Source organism: Mastomys coucha, unplaced genomic scaffold, assembly GCF_008632895.1.
Source record: "Mastomys coucha isolate ucsf_1 unplaced genomic scaffold, UCSF_Mcou_1 pScaffold14, whole genome shotgun sequence".
NCBI lineage: Eukaryota > Metazoa > Chordata > Mammalia > Rodentia > Muridae > Mastomys > Mastomys coucha.
Genome location: NW_022196896.1, coordinates 100,727,970 through 100,740,865, shown reverse-complemented (window position 1 = coordinate 100,740,865; position 12,896 = coordinate 100,727,970). Strand labels below are relative to the sequence as shown.

At 53.1% G+C, this 12,896-nt stretch overlaps 1 protein-coding gene and 1 long non-coding RNA gene across 3 annotated transcripts in view; one reads left to right on the top strand and one right to left on the bottom strand.

Annotated features, from left to right (window-relative positions):
• LOC116088585 overlaps positions 1–6,196 on the top strand; it is an 8,944-nt gene extending 2,748 nt beyond the window's left edge. Inside the window, exons 2-4 of one of the 2 annotated variants that reach the window (XR_004117936.1) lie at positions 2,313–2,403; positions 5,667–5,838; positions 6,071–6,196. This is a non-coding gene — a long non-coding RNA (uncharacterized LOC116088585). Of the gene's footprint in view, positions 1–2,312; positions 2,404–5,647; positions 5,839–6,070 lie in introns of both variants that reach the window. The other variant, XR_004117935.1, reaches the window with a different exon arrangement.
• The window catches only part of Wnt6 (Wnt family member 6), a 13,502-nt gene extending 3,759 nt beyond the window's left edge, over positions 1–9,743 (bottom strand). The window contains exon 1 of the mRNA XM_031368001.1: positions 9,236–9,743. Within this exon, the coding sequence (XP_031223861.1) occupies positions 9,236–9,315 (80 nt within the window). The 5' untranslated portion in view covers positions 9,316–9,743. The remainder of the gene's footprint in view (positions 1–9,235) is intronic.
• Between the last annotated feature and the right edge of the window lie 3,153 nt (positions 9,744–12,896).

The window sequence follows — 12,896 nt, the reverse complement described above, 5'->3', positions numbered from 1 at the left end:
GGCTCTTCTCTCCTGCTACCCCTGTTTCCCTGGGCTAGATGGCTGGAAGGAGGAGCCGGGATCTCAGCTTCTCCGCACTGTTGGCAAATAGGTGGTGCTGACCCTTCTCTTGCTCCAGGGTAGCTGGCTTTTCCAGAGAGAGATGGCACCAAGCCAAGCCCTGTGTGCTGGGGTGACATAACCAGCTGGGGGACGGGAGGGGGGGTGATGTTTGGTTTGGTGAGTAAAGACCGGAGGGGAAGTTCTGCACACTCTTAGCTGCCTCCCCACCCTGCCCACTTTCATTCCACCTGAGGAGAGAGCTGCCACTCGGTTTCCATAGGTTGTCAGCCAGGAATTCACACCTGGGGGGAACCACCTGAATCAGATGGCTCCTGCTTGAACAGAGCTGAGAGCCCAGGCTTGAAGGGAAATGTGGGCAAAGGTAGGGAGGTTAATTTGAGACCATCAAACCCCCCTTCTGCAGAGAGCAGAGAAAGACAGACAGACAGATGCAGGAAGGCACACGGGAGGCAGTGGGGTATGATGTGTAGAGGAAAATATTGGCAAAGGAGTGTGAAAGGTCAGGGTGGCCTACTTTTCAGTTTTGCTCTCTCGCCTATCCACCACACTGTCCCCATTCACTCCACAAGTACAGGCTGCCCAGGCATGTCCTGAGATGCAATGGACTTAAATAGCAGCAAGAGGAATTTAGGTCTTAAGGTAAAACTCTCAACACTGAAGATGGTGTGTTCAGGAAGGTGTTTGCAGAAAGATATGGGAGCCTCATTTTTTCTTTTTTACAGACACACACACACACACACACACACACACACACACACACACACACGAGAGAGATGGGGGATTAAGTTGCTGTTACCCCCATTTACATAGTTCAGGGCTCAAGCATCCCTTCTCAGCAGAACTGTACAGCAGAGGTTCCCTTGGGACTTGCCCAACACTAGCCCTAACCCTTTCTCAGGCCCAGAGAAGGGACTGATGGAGTAATGAGCAGCAAACCAAGGCTAGGACAGCGCAAACTGCCTAATGGCCCAGTGGCCTTGGAACTGATAGGTCTCTCTCTGTTCATCCAGAGACACTGCTTCTTTTCCATTCTGCATGGTGTCCCCACTTTACTATGGAGTCTAAACTGAAAACTGCATTGCAGAAAGAATTCAGACCTATCCATCTGTGTACAACTTCATTAATAAATCTGTCCACTTAGCCACCTCATTTAAAAAGGATTTGGATTTGAGTGGCTTCCAGAATGGTTGTTCTGGGTAGGTAGATAATGTCGAGCTCCCTCATTGTGGGAACAATCTCCTTCTCTTCCTCCTCCTTTTCCTCCTTCTCCTCCTCCTCCTCCTCCTGCTCCTCCTTTTCCTTCTTCTCCTCCTTTCTCCTTCCTCCTCCTCCTCCTCTTCTTCCTCCTCCTCTTCTTCCTCTTCATCTTCCTCTTCCTCTTCTCCCTCTTCCTCCTTCTTCACCTTCACTGGAAACATTCTGGATACCTAATTCATATCCATGCAATGTTTATTCTGAAAATGTATATGTCATGAATTCTACATTATAGATAAATACAGATATGTAATAACAATGATTACTTAACATATGTTTCTGAATGAATGAGTCCCAAGGCTTCCCCTTGAGTTCAGGTCCCATTGACTTGGTCTCATTTCCTGAATCCTAGTGCCATATCCTCAAACCTTTGTTCTCCCCCCTGAGATTCGAGAGGAGCCGAGCAGGCCTCTCTGCAGTCCTTCAGTTCCCCTTCTACCACCTATAAGCTTTAACTCCTCCTGACTGTGTGGGTTTCTGAAAATTTGCCTTCCCATCTCCTACAGCTAAGTTCCCCAGCCCCACCCCCATCCCATCCCTGCCCTCTGCACACTCCCTACTTTCCCAAGGTTGACTGGATTTATCTTCCCAAGGTCACTCTGCCCCACCCACTCCCCTCCCCTAGCAAAGCAGGAAAGAGTTTGGGGCGTGCAAGAGAGAACTGCAAAACCCTCTTGACCTTGTCTACTTCCTAGGGGTTAGAGATAGGAAAGGAATCATGGGATGTGCAGGGCAGGGCCCCCAGGAGGTGGGGCTGGCCCTTCACAGGGTTAAGGGGCTGGCTGACTTCCTGGGAAATAGTGCTGTTTACCAGCTGGTCAGGAGGAGGGATGGGCAGAGATAACACTAGAATCCCAGGGGACCAGCTTGTTCCCTGCCCCCTGTCCTTACTCCCATCCTAAATACATAGAAAATAAAACTCCAGAAAAGACATGACAGGGGCTTTGAGCAAACTACCCAGCCCTACCTCTGACCCTGGTTTTTGTCTGTTTTAGGTGGACTGAGCCATTCCAAACCAGTCAGTTTCCTCTCTGGGCTTCAGAAAAAAAGGAATGAGTTGATGTAGGAAGTGTTCCCCTCCAAGTGGTAAGATCTGACTACATTCACTTCTAGAACAACTCCCCCCACACACACACACCCTTCTCTCCCATGCCCTCCCTCTCTTTTACTTTGCTTCCTGCCCTTTTGCTTCCTTATATAATGAGCTCTGCTTTGGGGGAGTCTGGATTAGTGTTGACCTGGGATCAGTCTAGAGAAGATGTATACTTTTAGGGCAATTTGTATAATTTGTATTTATAAAGCCTGGAATATGTGATGGTTGGGAATAGATAAAATATGTTGGCTGTGGGATCTAATCATATTGCACTTCTGGGCACAGAAAACATGGCTAGCCCTAAAAGAACTCAATGTACAGACAGGAAAGGACAAGCCTACCAGGCCATTATAACTGTTGTGGCTCGTACTGAGAATTTTCTCTCCAAAACTATGGTTGATGGGTCAATGGCCCATTAAGATAGCATCAGAGACCAGACAGTTCCTACTGGCAATATGTATAGACCTGAGCCCCAGAGACTCCAGGATTCTGGCTCAGGTTATTCTACCTTTGGATTCGGAGAGTAGAAGAAAATGTCAGAGACTAGCTCATTCACCAGAGCCACCTCACCAGTCACACAGGTGAGCACCACACGTGAAGCTGATGGCCACTTGCTGGAGAGATTCCTCCTTGCAAAGCAAGTTAGGTCATTTTAAAATCTAAATAGAGTCCAGCATAGTTGCATCTAGCTTTCATCCCAACACTTGGATGGCAGAAGCAGGCTGTGGTCTATATAGCAAGTTTTGGGCCAGCCAGGTCCATAGTAAGACCATGTCATCTCAACAACAAACATCCACCGGCAGGAGCTGAGTTGGTGGCACACTTCTGTAATTGCAGCTACTCAAGAAGCTGAGGCAGGAGGATTGCAAACTCAAAGACGATCTGGGAAGCTTACCAAGACCCCATCTCAAAATAAAAAAGTTCAGTCATAGAATGCTTGCCTGGGCCAGGCAGTGGTGGCGCATGCCTTTAATCCTAGCACTTGGGAGGCAGAGGCAGGCAGATTTCTGAGTTCGAGGCCAGCCTGGTCTACAGAGTGATCTCCAGGACAGCCAGGGCTATATGGAGAATCCCTGTCTCAAAAAACCAAAAAAACAAAAACAAAAAAACAAAAAGAATGCTTGCCTGGCTTGAGGCTGTGGGCTCAATCTCCAACACTGTTCAAATCAAATGATACCGCCTAAAGCAGAGCTAGGAGAAAAAGGCTGCCTGAGTCACAGGAAGACCCCAGGTGGCCTCTCAGTGTGTTCCCCACAGTGCATCCCTGCAGTCAGGCCTTTGACTCCATCCCTGGCCACACCTCTACATTTCTAGACTCAAGGTCACTTCCTCCCCTCGGCAACTGTAAGTCATCAGGACCTTCTCAGCCAGCTCCTCGCTTGTCCTCAGGAGCATCAGCCTGGCCCCAGCAGCCTCCTTCAGTTGTCACCCATTGGAGTGTGTCCTGCCACCATTGTGCTTGCTTGTCTTGTCTCCTTCAGTCAGGTAGAAGTCTCATTAAAGACAGGAATCTCACGGATGGGCATCGTGCCATCATCAGTGGAGCACACTCAGGGTTTTAGGGATGCAGGCTAGGGATGGATCTGGGGTCTGTCATTTGCTTGTGTGATATGGACTGAGCCCCTGGCACGGGAAACACACTTAGTATTTGTTGGATAGATGGTAAAAGTTAAACTCCAGTTCCTCAACAGGATGGTGGAAATCATAATACCCTCTCTCCTATATACATATAATGGCCTGTGCAAAAAGTGGATCCTAGCAAGTGCTTGTATTCTCAGGCCTGCTCATGCAGGGTAAATAGTAAGGATGTAGGTGGTATGCATGGAGTCCCAAGAATGTTCTTTCTCCAGTACTCTTGTCTTTCCTGTCCAGTCTGGATCTAAGTCTCCTTTTCAATTCAGTCTACCTAGGGACCAGAGCACCCTCTAGGACCCTCACCTTGTCCACTTGGCTCACGGAAGCCAAAGGGACCACACACCACTGTGAGTGCTTCCTCACCTCCTTGGAAAGTCTCACAGCAAAACATGCCTGCCTCTCTATTCCTGCCCTAGCTCCTTACCCCACCCCCCAAGATACTTCAATTGACCCCACCTCCTGGGAGCCAGCAGAGGGAGCTCTGAGCCCTGGGGCTGTGGGTGGGGGTGGGGGAGGTGGATGGTGGAAAGGGGGCAGAAAAAATGTTGCCTGACGGCTGCTGAGGCTGCCGGGCCTGTGCCCGCCCGCCTGTCCTGTCCTGCTCTGTCTAACTCCTAACTCGGTAATTACTGCTCCCCTCCCCCAATCTCTACCCCAGTCCCAAACCACCACATCAAAGCCAGTGATGCCCCAGCTCCATTAACCCCTGCCTCACCACTGCCCACCTGTGGCCCCCATTCCCCTTTCCCACACAGAAGAAATTTGGTTCCCTGTGTTTTCCCTCTCACTTCTGTCTCCATCGGTTTTTTTTTTTTCAAGAGGCAGAGCTTTCTCTTCCCAGACAGACTTCACTGGGCAAAAGGGCTTCCCACTGGCCAAAGCTCTGAGGGCAATGCTGTCCACTGGGCGCCTGCTGGGCCGTTGCCATGTCTTCTGCTCTTGTATGTAGAACGGAGAGCACCCATCAGAGGGTGGGATGGAGAGCAAGGAGACCTGTGCAGGCCCTGGCCCTCATCCGGATTCCCATCCTCACTGTGCACTGCAAAGGAAGCAAGACTCACAGCCCCACTGTCTCCCAACACACAGACTTAGCACTGGGCAAGTCCCCTCCTGTCCCTGGACCGTCTACACTCATCAGTGACCATAACAGACTAGGTTATGTCTCAGTCCTTTCTAGATCAAATTCTAGGTTAAACAGAGGGCTCAGAGCTGGTAGAACCAGCCAAAGATGCTTCCCCCTGGCCACAGCTCCCAACTGACCAGGAAAGAAATACTGGGCTAGGGGGCGCTCTCACCAGTCTGTAGAGAGCGGGCATCTGGTTCCCCAAGGCCTCCTGCTGGCTGGCTGCTGTCCTGCCCCAATCCCTCCACAGCTGCACTTCCCCATCAAAGTACACATTCTGGAATCCCCCTTGCAGGGCCCTGGTGATGGGGCCTCCCTCTGACCTCCAGCCACCAACTCCTGGCTTCAGATGAGAATGAGGCAGGAGGGAGCCTCACCCCCCAGGAAATGTCACAGTGCCAGGACTCTAGTGGGCCCAGGGCATGCTCTGGCCGGGATCAAGCCAGCCTCCTTTTGCCCCTGCCCTTTTCTGCTCACAGCCTCATTGTCTCTCTGAAGGGGAAGCTGCCAAGGCTGAGGCCTGGGAAGGGATTGGATAGCTACCCCACCCCCAAGCCATCCCTACTCTGGAGCTTGATGAGAACCAGCATCAGCATTGACCAGGAAGGGTCAGGGGCACCAGATCAAGACAGGATGGCCCAATGACCAGGACCAGCATGGATGCACAAAGGTATGGCAGAGGGGTAACTAGGAAACCTGAGTGTTAGGTTGAAGTCAGGTCCTTTCCCTGTCTCCCTGTGGGGTCAGCAGAGAGGCTGTCCTGAACCTTTAGCTCTGGCTTCTTTTCCATAAGGAGGAAAACAAAGTGGAATGGCTAGGGGCAGATTGGGCGGCTTCTTCCTAGTGGACAGGGGCGCGGGGGCGGGCGGGTGGGGGGGGAGGCAGATAAGTTTCTTTCACAGAAAATATAAAACAGCGAGAGGAAAGAGGAAGAGAGAAGAAGGGAGATGATCCATTTGGCTTTTCTAAGAGAGTGTGCTATTTTCTGCATCCACTGATTGAAGGTATAAATAAAGATGGACCGAAAATTGTGGAGAGGGGAGTAGGGAGCAGAGGAAGAGGGTGATCTGGGGACCGGGAGCCAGAGTCTCTTTCCTGCCTTCATTCTCTGGACAGGGTTCTTGCATAGGTTGGAAAGCCTGGAGGCAGGGGCTGAACAAGATGGCCTCAAGAGGGCCTGGCCAGTGTCCTGGAATCTGGGATTCTGTGATTCACAAAGATATGGTTACATTGGAGAAATACACAGAGTCTGGCGGCAGAGCTGAGAAGGCATGCATTTGCTACATAGCAAGACCCTGTCTCAAAACTAAACAAGAAAAATTAAAAATAGAAATCTTGAGTTGCACTGGGAGGAGGTGGAGCAGAAAAGAAAGGTGAAAGAAAAACTTCTTTGGAGCCAGCAGCCTGGTCCCCGAGCGAATCCAAGGCCTGAGTCACTCTCCTCCAGGACTCTCTTTAAATGACCTGGACAGCAAAGTCATTCAGAGACCCTAGAGTCCTCTTAGCCCCTATCCTGACCATGACTAGATTGTGGAAATGGCTGCCATTGATTACATTGCTTTTCTGGCCACCCATGGGGTTTCTAGACCATCATACTCTGAGAAGGAAGGGGAAAGGGCAGGCTGGCAAAACAGGGCCTAGGCCTAGACACCAGTCCTGAAAACCCAGCTCTACGGGGGGGTGTGGGGGGGCACCTCAAGCTAACCATCCAACAAGATCTACCCAAGCTGGGAGGACGATGTTAGGACTGAAGCATAAGCAGAGAGGCAAAGACCATGTGAAAGTCCGCCTGGGCTCAGACCAAAGGAATTAAGTGTCAGAAATAGACCAGAGAGGGGCCGAGGCAGGTGGGCGGAGCAGGTTCTCTTCGAGACACATCTGAGAGAAGCTTTCCCTGGCCACCTTATCGCACTGGCCTCTTCTCACTCTTCACCGCAGCTGTGGTCATCAAGGCCCCTGTGTTCTCCCACACCTGCCCTCCTCACCTCCTCCCCCACTCCCAGACTCAAAGCCTCAGGGTCAGTCTCCAGAGGGCCCAGGCCCCTCTCTCTCCCGTTGGCTTGGCTCCCACCCAGCAGTCCTTCCTGAACAAAGGGAGCCTCACAGATACCAACCCAGAAAGCAACACTCCATAAACCTGTGTCCAGCACCTATACTATCGTGGGCTTCTACGACTCTGCAGACAAAGGCTTTGCCTTCCAGGAGCAGGGCAGAAACATTTCAGAGAAGACAGTAGTCAGGAAAGTGCAGTAACTGCATAGTTGCCCAGTGCTCAGGGCATAATGGGAACTCAAGGACAGTAGTGGGAGGTGAGAATGACAGCTTCGTGGAGGAAGTGGTATTTTAATTGTAAGAAAGAACAATTTAGACCGATGGGGAAGGAGGAATGAGATGGGAAGGACAGCACTGTCCTATATATTGAAAAGGGGCAAAATTATGAAAGGCATGTAAGTGGGAGAGAGAGAGAGCTCTTGGCCAGGCATTACTTTTTTTTTTTTAACTCTTTATTCTGAAGTTAAAGTAACCCCACTTTTCATCTAGAGGACACCTAGGAGATGAGAAGCTGGACTGCGAAGAGGACTCCTAATGTCAGGTCATTTTATAGATCTTCCCACACAGCCGTCCCAGCAAGCCTGCCAGGGAGGGAGATTTTTCTTTTAAATACTGATAGTTTGTAGGGCAAGGTGGGGAAATGATTCACCCAAGACCACAAATTTAAAGTTGGGATTAGACTTCACTGTCAAAACTGCTAAATAGTGCATTGCAGCTAAACCAAGAACTCCAGGCGAAGGTTTCCTAACCCGAGCCTGGGTCCTGTATTAGCCCTGTCACTGACACCCACGAGGATGTCTTTCCCGCGTCGCGGAAGGATAGCGGCCAGCAGCTTCCTGTGTGGGCATAGTACTCGATCTCAGTTGAAGAGAGGGATGGGCCTGCCCCACCCCTGGGTCCAAAGCCGCGAAGGCGGGTGAGAGGGCTGAGAGGGTAAGAATTCAGCCAATGGTGGGGCGATATGCAAATGTAGAAGTCCTTGCTTTCTTAGGGTTGGCTAATCTATCAGCACTCTTGCCCAAGTCCCTCCTCCTCTCTGAACACTGAACTATTCCGGGCGGGTGTTTGTGGCTCTAAAAACTAAGAGGAAAAAAGTCTTGAGGATTTGGATCTAAGTTGTCCCGGCGGCCCCCACCCCCCGCTTCCCCTCCCCTGTCCTTCCCCTCAAGGTTTAAAGCTTTGGAAACCCTCGAAGTCTAGGTGTCTGCTCTGGCTAAATCCAATCCCAGAGTTCGGGTCTGAGAATTTATCCCATCCCTCGGCTGGCCAGGCTCCTACTCACCAGGTCTCAGAGTTCCTACACCTCCTCCGATACACATTTCACACACACACACACACACACACACACACACAAATCCTTACTTCCCACTTCTGGAAGGGAGGGCCTCCGGGATCCTCCCCACCCCCCGCCCCCGTCTTTCTTACTTGCTAAGGGGAAAGCAGTGAAGTCAGAGTCCTGACTCAGTTTCCCCATTTGCATTCCCTTTTCCTGTACTACTGCCGATGCTAAAGGAGCCAGCAATGTTGAGGTGGTAGGCAATGAGGGGCGGGCAAGAAGCAGCTGTTTGACTCTGTTTTACAGCTTACCTTGTCTCTTCCTAAAATCTAGCTCCAGGGCCCTTCTCGTTCTTCTCCCCACCCCCACTCCCATCCCCGTCCTCACCCAATCTCTCACTATGGATCTCATGATGTCCAACAGCTCTTCCCTACCTATCTGTCAACTCCTTGGTGATGTGAATTGGACATATTTCTTTGGGGGAAGGAAGAGTACACGAGAAGAAAACACAATAGGGTATCCAGAGGTACAGAATGTCAAAGTGACACTTCAGATGTGCTCAGGCAGTGACCCGAAAGGAACTGTCTGCGAGGGTCCTGGCACAACCGCCCCGTAAGCTGGGATCCTGGGCAGAGCCTGAAGGCAGCAAGGACCGCCGTGCCGAATCCCAAGACTGGCTCTGAGTCCCCACCCTCTGGTGTTTGGAGCTGCGCGGGAGACAGTCCCACTCAGCACTCACCACCACAATCCACCGACGTGCGCGGGGCACAAGAGCAGCAGCAGCAGCAGTCCGAGGCGGGAGGGCACCGGCGGCAGCATCCTGAGAGCTCTACCGCAGTCTGGCGCGGGCGGGCGGGGTGGGGAGTGTGGGGAGTGAAGCTGCGGGGTGAGCCGGGGCACGCGGGCACCGGTCTTCAGGGCAAACGCGGCGACCGAGGCGGCGGCCGGGAGACTAGGGCTCCGGCGGCGGTGGCGGCGGGGGGGCCCATCCCGGGCGAGGAGGGCGCGGCGGAGGCGGAGAGCGGACCCAGCAGCCAGCGCCTGTGTCTCCTGCGGAGCTCGCTGGAGAGAAGAAATCAGAGCCGTGGGCGGGTGTGGGAGGGGAGCGGGGCCGGAGCGTGGGCGGGGGAGGGGGACAGGGGGGCCACGGGGGTGGCAGTTGCGACAGTCAGGCGGCGGGACTCTTGGGAGGGAGCCGTGCGCCCCGGGGCGGCGGGCGCAGAGCGCAGCGGAGGGCGGGAGCCGGGTGCTGGGGCGGGGCCCGCGCGCTCTCCTGGGTGCGGGTCCCGCCCGCCTGCCCCTCTCCTAGCCTCTGTAGGGTTGTCCCCTGTCATCCCTGGACCTGGGGCATGGAGGGGCGGGATGAATAGTAGAGAAGGGTAAGTGGGGGAGGGAGGAAGTGGAACTGGGGAAGGGGGACTGGCTGGGAGACGTTTGACAGGTTTGTTGACTGTAAAGAGAGAAAACTTCCCAGGAATGAGGGAGTTTGGGGGGAGGGAACAGTACGTAGGGATATACAGATGGGGGCCAGGGAGGAAGTCGGCCAGGGGCGCAGGATGCTCGGTAGAAGGCTGTCCAACTCGATCGTTAGCCCAACCAACTTAGGAGGCGTTACTTTCTTGAGGATAGCCAACTCCAGCGTCTTTTGCCCCATCTTCAGCCCCTGTCCTAGCGAGGGAACAAGCCCGAGGCCTGGGTTCTCGCTCTATAGCCTTGCGGCCGCGGCCAGCCGGTGTTGGGGGCGGACAGTGTGGGGGAGATAAGACAGCAAGTGGAACCTCTCCAGGGCCTGCGCTCCAGCATTCGCTACTCATGAACGTGGCTGAGGGCCGAGGTTGCTGACTTCCAAGAGAAGAGGGGTCAGCTCTGGCTGTGGCCGGGTCTCACTTGTCCGCGGGTCCCTGGAGCTTCAAGTTCCTCCCCCAACTTAGCCAAGGCAGAAGGGGTGGGAGAGCCAGCTGCAGGTGAGATGGCGTTTATCTGATTCTCTAATGCCACAAAAATGTCTTTGATGCCCCTGACCCCCTCCCCACGGGGGGGAGATCAAAGGCCTCGTGGGGAGGAGGGACAGCTCCATTCATCAAGCCAAGCGGCTGGCAGCGGGCGGCAGCCTCTGCTGCTCTGGCCCGGGGCAGAGGCCCCCCGACGTGCCCCAGGAGTGCAGAGGGACAGGTGGTGCGGACATTCCGAAGCAGGAGCCAATTTCCCCGCCACCGCTATCTAGAGGGCCCATCAACCTTAAACAGGGGACCTTAAGCCCACGTGGCAGACATTTCACACCAGAGGGGAAAGTTCCTTGTCGTTTGGGGTGGGGAGGAATTTAGAAGTGGAAACGGAGAACAGTGCCAAGATAGACAAACACCGCTGGTGAGCAAAGAGGAGGAACGGTCCCAAGTCGTCCAGAGAGTGAGGCAGATGGGCAAAGATGAGACTGGGGGTGGGGGGTAGAAAGAAGTTAGGAGAGAACCACAGATGCCTACCTCAGGAAGGGGGAGCAGAACTGGGAAAAGAAGATGAATGGCGGGGAGGAGAGATGGAGAAACCGGAGACTAGACACAAAAAAATAAGGTTTTCTGGGAGTCCTAATGTGGGTTCTGGGTGTCAACGGTGTACCAGTGTAGTCCTTGACCTGGATAAGGAGAGTTGCAGAGTGTGGGGCACTCTGGGGGAAGGAAAGGAGCAGAGAGAGGAGACAGCGCTCAGCCAGACACTAGACCAAACCTATTTCTCCCATTCTAGCGCACTAACGGCACCGCTCCAGCACCTAGCAACTTTGTACACAGCCATTTGTATTAGTGCCAAGCACTGAGGACACACCACCTCACCCATGGGCATAGCTCATCTGAAGATATACCAGGCTGAGGGAATGCTGAGGCTAAGGTTGGTTCCAACCTGGCAGCTACGAGGTTTTAGGCGACCCCGGAGGCTGCAGGTGGGCCAATGACCAGCTCCCTGGGATCTGGTGCCTCAGGTTCCAAGCCCCTTCCTTACCCAGCCTGCTACTGTTATTGCAGATTATGAAATGCTCTCCCTGTCCTGCATTCTTCTCTGAGGCAAGAATTTTAATGTATTTGTCTTTGTCATCAGGGGACCTGGGCTCTGGGATAGCCCTGAGAAGGGAGCGCCCCAAATCTACTTTTTGCTGATTCCAGACCCCAGGCTTTCTTGGTTCTCCCGCCTCTCCCCCTACCCCGTGTCCTATCCCTGCCCCTCACTCCCCCCACCCCAGACACTGTCTCTCTGTGGGGTGGATAAAAATGATGTTATTGAAACAACAGAATTGGGAGCAGTGGCAGGGAGCAGGGATCAGCTCAGGAAACTGGGGCGTTTGCCAAGAAGCCTGCTCCCACGCAGGCAGCCTTTCTGCCCCCACCCCCCACCTTTCCTCTAAACACACACAGTTGGTCCCACCCCTCCTACAATGTGCTCCAGCCAGATCTTGCAGAATCTTTAGCCATCCCTGGACTCTCCTAACCTTCATCCATCCTTCTCCCCAAGAGTCCCACTCCAGAATCACTTGACAAACACTGCTTGCAGAAGCATCAGAACAGGAAGGGCCAGGGTAGACCTTCTCTGGAGCTCCTATTCCAGAACTTTGGTTCCAAGGTATTGGCATTTGTCATCTGGGGAAGCCAGGGCTCTGGGATTACCCTAGCTTGCCTCTACCCATAGGTGCTCCCCGTAGGTGCTCCCCATTTGGGTGTTATCTAAACAGAGACAGATTGAACACCTTTGACTTTTTTGTCCCCTCAAACCTTTAGAGACCCAACTTTTGGAGGTCTGGACGTGTGAAGCCACTATTGTTACCTTAGTGGATTTTTTTCCCCCAGAGAGCAAAGCTGAAGAACTGAGACGCACAAACAGCTACAGCACACATGCACACTCAGACATACCATCAGATGCACACAGACAAATGAACAACCCCACAGAAGTCACACCCTTGACTCCACACACACACACACACACACACACACAATGCTGGTTAATTTTCATGAGCAGATACAGACTGGGAGAGATGGTGGTTCATGCCAACCACCATGATGAACACACCCATGTACGCAAAATATCTCTCTCTCTCTCTCTCTCTCTCTCTCTCTCTCTCTCTCTCTCTCTCTCTCTCACACACACACACACACACACACACACACACACACACACACACACACACACACACGGCCTCGGCATATATGTCCAAATAGAAAGGTAGTGATGTAGATAGCAGTGGGCAGTGAGTTGAGATTGTAGTGGGCACAGGGAGCCTCCACCCCTTCCTCCATCACTCCACCCCTGTGAACCTGTAAATTCCACTGCTAGGCTCTGGTACAAAGACCCTGCAGGGGAGACTTGGGTGTCTGGCTGTGGGGTTGAAGAGGAAGGAGGGGCAGAGGTGGGGACTGTGG